This window comes from Cryptomeria japonica, chromosome 1, assembly GCF_030272615.1.
Source record: "Cryptomeria japonica chromosome 1, Sugi_1.0, whole genome shotgun sequence".
Classification (NCBI taxonomy): Eukaryota; Viridiplantae; Streptophyta; class Pinopsida; order Cupressales; family Cupressaceae; genus Cryptomeria; species Cryptomeria japonica.
This window is the reverse complement of record NC_081405.1, coordinates 483,576,807-483,587,444: the sequence shown is the minus strand read 5'-3', so window position 1 is coordinate 483,587,444 and position 10,638 is coordinate 483,576,807. Positions and strand designations below refer to the sequence as shown.

The window sequence follows — 10,638 nt, the reverse complement described above, 5'->3', positions numbered from 1 at the left end:
ACTTTTTTCCTCTCTAATGCATAGATTAGGCCACATATCTAATAGATATAACATGACAATTGCCAACAAAATATAGGTTGTATAGTCTCTAATGATTTTTAAAATAGAACTATGTTGCATGTTCTCTAACGCATGGTTACTAAGGCATCTTTAAGTAGGTATTAGATGACACTTTTAAATGAGCATTTTTTGACCCTTGTCTGCATAATGGATCCCATAATGTGCACCATTACTACCCACAAGCCAAAACAATAGCTATGAACAATAAAATTACATATATAAACAACCAAAAAAAAATTAGATTCCCCTACCTTGTGAACTTCAAAACAAATTTCTAAGGATTTCTAAAAACGGTCCTCGCCATGGATTGCAAACTTAGTAGATCTTCTCGTGTCCCCAAACTAACAATGACAGCTTTTGCTATATTTCAATTATTCCCCACAAAGGAGTACATAAATTCACAAGCTCGAGCTTTTGATTAATTTGAACAAGGCGACAACAGCATTGCCACAATATTGGGAGGCAAAGGCTAGTGGAGTGAAGGTAGAGGGCCTTATGGAGGATCCAAATTCTTGTGAGTTCCGACTCGTATCAGCTTTCCTTGCAATGGAACCCATTAATATCCTTATCCCCATTGCCAGGTGAACAGCTGACTCCTACTGCAACATACATTATTTTCAGATGGATGTTTTAATATCATGTTCCGTCAAATGTTAGTCGAAGCGTATATACTTGGAACGTTGGTTAAATAAGCTTCTGTTATTGTCACAATGTTAGGACTCTGTCGAATACCAAATAACGATAAGGCTGTTAGATGTTCTTGTAGAAGTTACATGGAATCAGACTGAATCATCTTTTTAAATATTATCAATGTGTAGTTCGAAATGAAATCCTTGTGAATTTAGAAGATCTATATTTTCTTCCATGAATATTTGACTTGCAGGAGTAAGGGATGATCATATTCCTAAAGCAATGGTATTTTTCTGTAAACGTCTGATGAGGATTTTTTTCTTTCGTCAAGCAAGTTAACCTACCAAACAGAACTCTGCAATAAGATAGCTTTTAGGTAGATGTTAAAAAACGGAAAGGTGAAAGTAGTTCTTTTAGGCCACTGCCAAGAGACATCCATTTTGTGCAGGAGGCCTCCCTCTAGAAGCCCAAAAAAAAATGTTTCCTATTCAGTTTTAGTTTTGTTCGAATGTTGTATTCCTCAGTTTTGACATCATGACAAAGCTCAGCAACAAACTCAAACTTACCTATCGACCTATACCTGGATACTAGATAGGGATTTCGTAGGTGTATTGCATTTTTCTTTTGCTTAGCTATCTACTGTATTGGTTGGTTTTAGAGACCGACTATATCTTAGCAGATAAATGTTTTATTAGCTAGTGGCTATCAATCCATACTTTTTGATGGTTGCGAACTCCTTTGATACATGTAGCTACTTCTTGGGGGGGAATATATATTAACCCTATTTTATGTAGTCTGTATCTATTACATTGAATCTGATTTCCTAACTCATAGTAAGAAGAAAATTTAATGTATTTTGCACAGTGATCGTAACTAATATGTGCTTGATGTAATTCTATACAAACTTGTAGAGTTTGGCATGCGCAGTTAGTTGTATTTCTTATCTTGTATTAGAATTGAGTGGGAGAATACAAGGAATTATAGCTGGGTCTGAGTGGGATGCATGTGTTCATATCTGTCCCATTTCCTTCTTGGTATATACATAATAATTTGTAGAAGTTATTGCTATTATTTTCCTTAGATGTTTTTGGGTATTACTTTTTACATAATCTTCTGATTTATGTTTATGGATGCACTTTTGGAGAATGAATGTTTTGTTTTGGCGTCAGTTCATTTTAGCAAGTCTGATAAATTCATGCAGGATTAATGAATTTTGTTGTACCCTTCTAATAAGACCTGCATATAACTCAATTTGTGAATGAATTAAGCTATGACTTAAATGTCATTCTTTCTATAATATCTATGATCCAATTTCCATTTGAGATCGGAGGACAAATTCACATGTAGGCAAATTAATGGCTAAGCCAATGGAAATAGGTTTGCTTCTGATGGCAAGTTTGAGTTGCAGAAGCATTGTTATATGGTCTTGCAGCTAAAGGAAAGTAGAGACATGACATGTGCATGAAAAGTAATGTCCTATATTTATTGATGTTGTGTGAATGTACAAGAAGTATATAGAGGTAATGGTGGAAAGCATAGTCCCATGATCGGGCAGTGAATAATGCCTGGATCTGATTTACCAGAGATGCTCTGGAGTACAACCAAACTAGGCCAAATGATATTGGTTGGCTCAGTAGTTTATTGACTTGGCCCAGTCAGTAGATTAGTTTACATAATGTATACTGATGTGTATTTATACAATAGCCTATCAGCTAAATCTGTACAATATGCTGAGAAGTCTCATTCATGTATGCTTGCCATTTGGCCAGAATTGTGCTAGGGGGCAGATCTATATGGTGCCAATCAGTTGGTGCAATCATGTGGATCAGATGCTGCCAAATGTCGGATGTGTATGGAGCTGAACTGAGTGTGTTGGTGCATATGCATATGTAGGTGCACACCATGCGGAAGGAAGTACTGCAGGAGTTGCAATGTTGTTGTCAAAGTTGAAGTGTAGACTCTTGAAAGTGGTGCAACATGATTGAAAAGTACATGTGTGGATTGCCTCGTATGAAGCTTCTTGGAAACAATGCTTGCATAGATATGCATGAAGCCATTTTTCCAGATTCTCAACCTTGTACAAAGCATCTTGGTGTTATATTGTGTGTGCATGGGAATAATCCGGCACGAGAAGAGTTTAGTAGAGCAATGCACATGAGTGCGATTTGTGCGTAGATCATTCATCCTTTCTTGTTAAGTGATGGTCTCCATTGCATCTAGTGCACAAATGAAGTACTTAGTTGATGTTTGTTTTAAAAATTTATCAACCATGTTGAATTGTTGCATGGTTGTATCTAGATCACTTTGCCCCTTTTTGTAGAGTGACATCCTCATTACACGCACATGAAGTAGGACTAGTTGTGCATAGGGTGTGACTTGTGATGTGCATGCTTGCTGATAACTTGTAGCTGTACAATGAAAACCTTTTTATGAAACTCAAGAATCAAAGAATATTTGAAATTGGTGTACTTCTACCAAAGAACCAATGAAGATTTGGAGTCTTTTGGTGCATTGATGCAGGAGCATCCCCGGTTCTTGGCAATCTTGCATCAACCAAAAATATTTCTTTTCTGTTTGTTTTTTGTTTTGCAGTTTCAACATTTCTTTCTGTATTTTCTTGCATTGGCTCACCTGATCTTGCGGAGCTGGATTTTGCTTGAGGACATGATCATCTTCCTTATTCCTAAACCGCGGAGCATTTGGATCATTTTCCAGATTTCGAGACAATTTTCTGGCACCGGAACCACTTGGACCTATTTGCATTGGTGAATCTATCGGATCCTTTCCGTAGCTTGCGGAGCCCAGTTCGTTGATTCCGATGTTCCTTGGCGTGTGGCTGACCTTCCCTTTGATCCGCACTTCATCCTTTGGATTTTTCGGAGGAATCTCTTTGGCGGAGGCCGACCTGTTGGTTTTACATGTTTGATCTTGTTCTTCGGCATTTGATCTCTCTTGGGCCGACCGGATCACTCTAGACCATATAAATCAATGTAATTAAGCATCATAATTTAGTCAGATAGAACATAGTAGATAGATCATAAGATTTAGAGGTCCCGGAGTGACTTGTTCTGTAATTAAGCATGTTTGTAGCAGGCCAGTGAGCCGAATCTTGTAACCCGGATGTTACCGGTTGCTTGTAAACAGTTTTCATGCTCTAATTCATTGAGTTTTGCATTGTCTCCATCATATCCTCTTGTTTCCTTTTTGTTTACTCTTGCTGCTCGGTCCAGATTGATCTCTTTGAGGTCCCTCCTAACCGGTGACTGCACCAAGTGGTATTAGAGCAAGATTTCTTGTCCTAAGAATCTTGTTGTGGGGTGGTGGACTGTGGATCCGACCTGCAACTGCAGAGGACTGGCGTGAAGAGGAAATAAGAATGGTGGAGCGCGTGGGAATGCAGACCCTGCTATGATGGAAATGTTGAGAGGAATTGCAGCCCGGTTGGAAGCCGTTGAGACAATTCAGAGAAGAGGCCGACATATTGAAGATGTGAGTGAAGATGAAGAAGAAGAAGCACCGACAGAACAAGTAGCAAATCCACCGGCGATAGATCCAAAAGAAGAGAGGTTCTTGAGGGTTTTTAGTAGGGCGAACACCAAACCACATTTTACCCCACTGGAGTATGATGGAAAGTTGGATTTGGATGAATTAATGGATTGGATCTCGGAGATGGAGAAGTACTTTGATATTGAGAACATCGTAGAAGAAAGAAAGGTGAAATATGCCTGTACCCGGTTGAAAGGTCATGCATCTCTTTGGTGGGAACATTTGCAGGTTGATAGACAAAGAAGAGGTAAAGAGAAGATCAAATCATGGGAGCAGATGGTTGCTAAGTTAAAATCGAAGTTTATGTCAGCTGATTATCAAGTAAATCTGTTCTGGAAGTTGCAGAACTTGAAGCAGAAGGAATCTAGTGTGAAGGAGTATACTGAAGCATTCTACAAGTTGAATATCAGATTCAGACATATCGATGATGAGGTTGAATAAGTTGCGAGATATTTGAACGGATTGTGGATGTCTATACAAGATGAACTCAATTTGATCAAGTTGCAGAGTGTTGAAGAAGCTTACCAGTATGCCCTGAAAGCAGAAGAGAAGCTGAACAAAAGACATAAGCAGAGATAGAGAGGTAGAGGTGGAAGGTTTTCTGGAGGAAGATTTCAAGGAGGCAGAGGATATTCTGAAGGAAACGGAACCTGTACAGGTCAGAACAAGGAAAAGGAGGTAAGCAAAGAAGGTAATTCATACTGGAAGGATGACATAAATTTCTACCAAAGGAGAGAACCTGATGGTTACCGGAATGAGGGTTTTGGAAAAGATGACAGAAGACAAGACAAGAGAGTGTTTAGAGGAACTTGCTTTAAATGTGGAGGAGAAGGACATCGTGCTTTCGAATGTAAGAAGACAAAGAATACTGGGAGAACAACATTGGTGGAAGAAAGTCCCACCGGATCAACTAACAAATCGGAAGATGGAGAATTGTTGGTGATGAGGAGAGCCCTATGTCATATTGGAGAAGATGAAGAGCCTTTGTAGAGGAGGAATTTGTTCAGGACCAGGTGTAAGGTATCCGATAAGTGTTGCAAAGTAGTCATTGATAGTGGTAGTTCAGATAATCTTGTTTTAGAAGAAATGGTGAATAAATTGAAGTTGGAAATATTGAAACACCCTAAGCCATATCAGATAGCATGGATTCAGGATGATCATAAGTTGTTAGTAAGTGAACAATGGTTGGTGAAATTGAAAATTGGAAATTATCATGAAGTTCTGTGTGATATTATGCCTATGGATATTTGTCACCTTTTGTTGGGTAGACCTTGGTAGTTTGACAGACATGCGATACACTATTGTAGCAAACGGGATGAAACAAACCTTGTTACCCTTGGAGGAGCCTTTGAAGAGTGAAGTCTGTACGAATGCCAGAATGTGTTTGGTGGATGGAAGGAAATTCCTGGATGGGATGAGACATGAGAATGTGTGCTTTCCCTTAGTTCCTAAGAAGACGGAGAATCTAGAGCATGAGGAAGGACAACCGGAGGAGATAAAGGAATTGCTGACAGAGTATGAAGACATCATTTCAGATAATGTGCCTGATGGATTACCACCTGTGAGAAGTATCAGTCATTGCATGGATCTTATTCCCGGAGCTAGTTTGCCTGACAAAGCTGCACACCGGATGACACCAACAGAGAATGAAGAGTTGAATAGACAAGTGCAGGAATTGCTGAAGAAAAGTTTGATCAGAGAAAGTTTGAGTCCCTGTGCAGTACCAACAGTATTAGCACCGAAGAATGAAAAATGTGTACCGATTCCGGAGCAATAAACAAGATCACAGTGAAGTACTGGTTTCCTTTACCTAGGATGGATGGCATAATGGATTGTTTGAGTGGAGCCAAATACTACACAAAGATAGACTTGAAGAGTGGATATCATCAGATCAGAATCAGAGAAGGAGATGAGTAGAAGACAACATTCAAGACAAATGAAGGATTGTATGAATAGTCGGTGATGCCTTTTGGGTTGACTAATGCACCTAGTACTTTCATGAGGTTGATGAATGAGGTATTTTAGAAATCCTTCGATAAGTTTGTTATTGTATATTTGGATGACATTCTGATTTTCAATAAGACAAAAGCGGAGAATTTGTTGCATTTAAGACAAGTCTTGCAGTGGTTGAGAGAAGAGAAGTTGCTGATAAACCTTAAGAAGTGTACTTTCATGAGGGAAGAGCTAGTCTATTTGGGATTTGTGATATCTGCGGATGGATTGAAGATGGACCTCGAGAAAGTAAAAGCAATTGTTGAATGGCCTACATCGAAAAGCATTGGAGAGGTAAGATCATTTCATGGATTGGCTAGTTTCTACTGGAAGTTCATCAGAAATTTCAGTTCAGTTTGTAGTCCTATGACTGAGACAATGAGAGGAGATAGGAAGGAATTCAAGTGGACAACCAGAGCAAATAAAAGTTTTGAATTGTTGAAGCAGAAAGTGACTGAACAACCCGTGTTAGCTTTACCAGATTTCAACAAAGATTTCAAGTGGACTGTGATGCAAGTGGGAATGCAATTGGAGCCGTGTTGAGTCAAGAAGGGAGAGCAGTAGCTTATTTTAGTGATAAGTTGAATGATGCCAGGAGGAGATATTCAGTGTATGATCAAGAATTTTATGCCATAGTTCAAGCCTTGAAGAAGTGGAGACATTACCTGTGGCCTAAGGAATTTGTGTTGTATACTGACCATCAAGCCTTGCAATATTTGAGCAGTTAGAGTAAGTTGAATCAAAGACATATGAGATGGGTAGAGTTCTTACAGAGTTACACCTTTGTGTTGAAGCATAGGAGTGGGAAGTCAAACAAAGTTGCTGATGCATTGAGTAGAAGAAGTTTGCTGACAGATATGAGAGTGACAGTGTTAGGATCTGAGGAATTGAAGACCCTATATGATGATGACTCGGATTTTGTAGAACCTTGGAAAGCATGTAGAGCACCAGTTATGGTGGACAAAAGTAAGTGGTTGGATTATTTCATTCAGGATGGGATATTATTCAGAGGAGTTTAGTTGTGTATACCTAAGAGTTCTATGAGGGAGAATTTGATAAAGGAGAAGCATACTGGAGGATTAGCCGGACACTTTGGTGTTGATAAAACAATAGCATTGGTGAGTGAACACTACTTTTGGCCTTAGATTCATAAGGATGTTAGGAAATTTGTACAGAGTTTTAGAGTTTGTCAAGTTGCAAAAGCCAGTAGTCAGAATGTGGGATTGTATAAACCTTTGACAATACCAGAGAGACCTTGGGAGGATATAAGCATGGATTTCATACTTGGATTGCCTAAGACACAGAGAGGGAATGATTCTATATTTGTGGTGGTGGATAGATTCTTGAAGATGACTCATTTCATACCTTGTAAGAAAACATCAGATGCAGTGCATATAGCTGAATTATTTTTCATGGAAATGGTGAGATTGCATGGATTACCAAAAAGCATAGTTTCAGACAGAGACACTAAGTTTGTTGGTTATTTTTGGATAACACTTTGGAAGAAGATGAAGACAGATTTGAAGTTCAGTTCTACTTTTCACTCATAGACTGATGGACAGACAAAGGTAGTAGACCGGAGTTTGGGAAATTTGTTGAGATGCTTAGTTGGAGAGAAAACCAGAAGTTGGGATTTGATTCTTGCACAAGCAGAGTTTGCCTACAATAATTCAGTAAACAGGAGTACCGGAAGAATACCTTTGAGATTGTTACCGGAGCACACCCTAGAGGTATATTGTTAGGTCCCGGAGACAACTGAGAGGGGGGGGTGAATCAGTTGTCCAATAAATTCAAACCAAAATTAACTTAACCAAAACTTAATGCTTAATACTGGTAAACCAAACTTTATGGCGGTAAGCAGTTTATCAGTTAATTGCAGTACCGATAAAGATCAATGCATGAAATAGAAAGACAGTAACATCCACAACACATAACACAGATATTTGTACGTGGAAACCCTGTAACGGGAAAAACCACGGTGGGAAGCCTTACCCACAATCAGATGATACTACTGTAGATAGTATGTGTGTACAATATGGAGTCTGCACATGCAGAAAGGCCAGCTGCCTAGAGCTCACTGCTCAATCACAAAATGGGAGTCACATTGACTACAATTGGATGGTTAAAGCCAATAATAATGTACTGCTCAAAATAGCATCTTCATATGCTGGATTCAGTACTGGTTTAGCTCTGATATGCCTTCTTCAAACCTTCCTTCAATCTTGAATGATGTCTGTGTGTATAGCTCTGCTTATTTTCGCATATACCTTATTCGCACTTACTTACATTCCCATATCAATCTCACAAATGAGATCTTACATTTATACTATAACCTAAGACCAATTGAGTAGGTCGGCTCATTAAAGATATTACAATAAAATTATTTACAAATGAATCAATATCCGATGCATCATGTCAGCTCAATGCATTTGCAATAATAACAAATCATCTTCATAACATGTGCTGATTTGGAATAGATATGTTTGCCGGTGCATAACCTGGACCTCTTTGCCGGTAACAACAAATATGCAAACCCGAATAGACCAATGAACAAATCACCATAACAAAGTGTCCAAACAATGTCTTCGACATAACCAAGTAGTCTCCAAGTCATTCCAAGTGCCGGTGAACAATATAACCTGCCGGTGAACCAAATATTGGTGACTGTGCATAAGTCACTAACTTGTCGGTGAACATAATCAAGAGTCTCCAAGTGCTGATAAATGTTGACAAGTGTTGACATCAATGACTAAACTATATCAACATATCCAAAATACCAACAATCTCCCCCTTTGGCATTGATGGCAACACAAGATGGAAAAACCATCGAAGTGCCAAAACAAAAATGCCAAAAATAAAAAACCAACAATCTCCCAAATAGATCATTAACCAAAAACCAAAATACAGATATAGAGAGTAATAATCTCTCCAACAATTTCTCCCCAAAGTAACAGTCTCTCCCCCAAGGGATAATGTGTTTTTCCATAGATATCTCTCCCCCTTTGACATCAAATGCCAAAGCAATACAAAAACCAGATTCAAATACAAAATACCAACTCATTACAAAATACCAACTACTCCCCCTGAGAAGTAGCTCTCATCAAAGCCGGAATAAAAATTTCTCTGTTAATTCTGCCGGTTGATGATAATCATCAATTGTCTAAGTCTTTACCGGTGGGGGTAGAACTCCAAGCTGCTCTCTGAGATATTCAAAAGTCTCCTTAGGCAAAGGCTTAGTAAAAATATCTGCAATCTGCTCTTTAGTATTCACATAAACCAATTTCACTTCTTTTGCTTCAACATTCTCTTTTAGAAAATTGAATTTGATAGAAACATGTTTAGTCTTTGAGTGAAATACCGGGTTCTTAGATATATCAATTGCTGCCATATTATCACAGTAAATAGTTATAGGTTCCTTGCATTTTACCTTTATATCCTTCAACATTTGTTTAATCTATAATACCTATGTGCAATTAGTTGCTACTGCAACATATTCTGATTCAGCTGTTGATAAACATGTGCAACTTTGTTTCTTGCTCAACCAAGAAATTAATCTGCTACCAAGAAAAAATGCTCCGTCGGTGGTGCTTTTTCTGTCATCTACATCTCCTGCCCAATTAGCATTTGTGTATGCACATAAATCAAAGTTTTCATCCCTAGGATACCATAAGCCAAGATTTGTAGTGCCTTGTAGATACCGGAAAATCCTTTTTACTGTTGATTCATGATTTTCTTTAGGATTACTCTGAAATCTTGAGACAATACATACTGCATTCATAATATCAGGTCTTGTTTGTGTCAAATACAGTAAACCTCCTATCATAGACTTGTATCTAGTCGGATTAACATGTGCTGATTTATCCTTCAATGATAATTTATCAATGACAAAACCATATTAACATATCCAAAATACCAACATATATCAGAATTGAAAGATATCAGTAATGAAGACAAGCGGAGTGCAGAAGCATAAGAGTTTGCAGATCACATGAAGGCCTTGCATATTTAGGTTAAACAACATTTGGAGGATATGAACAGTAAGTATAAGGAGAAAGCAGATGAGAAGAGAAAACATAAAGCATTTGAAGTTGGTGATGAAGTGATGGTGTATCTGAGAAAAGAAAGATTTCCAATTGGAACCTATAACAATTTGCAAATGAGGAAGTTTGGACCTTGCAAGATCTTGAAGAAGTTCAGTTCTGGAAATGCATATGAAGTGGAGTTACAGGATAGTTTGAGTATTTCACCTATATTCTACATTGCAGATCTACATCAGTATCATGAATCAGAAATCAGTGAAGACAGTATTGCAGACTTGAAGAAATAGTTGCCTCAGAAGGAACCAGAGTAGATTGAAGACATTTTGGACAGTAGGATTGGGCGTAGCACTTGGAGTAGTTAGTATAAGGA

At 38.3% G+C, this 10,638-nt stretch overlaps 1 protein-coding gene across 1 annotated transcript in view; it reads left to right on the top strand.

Annotated features, from left to right (window-relative positions):
* Positions 1–319: 319 nt before the first annotated feature.
* Positions 320–10,638, top strand: part of LOC131031286 (uncharacterized) — a 226,410-nt gene continuing 216,091 nt past the window's right edge. The window contains exon 1 of the mRNA XM_057962398.2: positions 320–641. Within this exon, the coding sequence (XP_057818381.2) occupies positions 556–641 (86 nt within the window). The 5' untranslated portion in view covers positions 320–555. The remainder of the gene's footprint in view (positions 642–10,638) is intronic.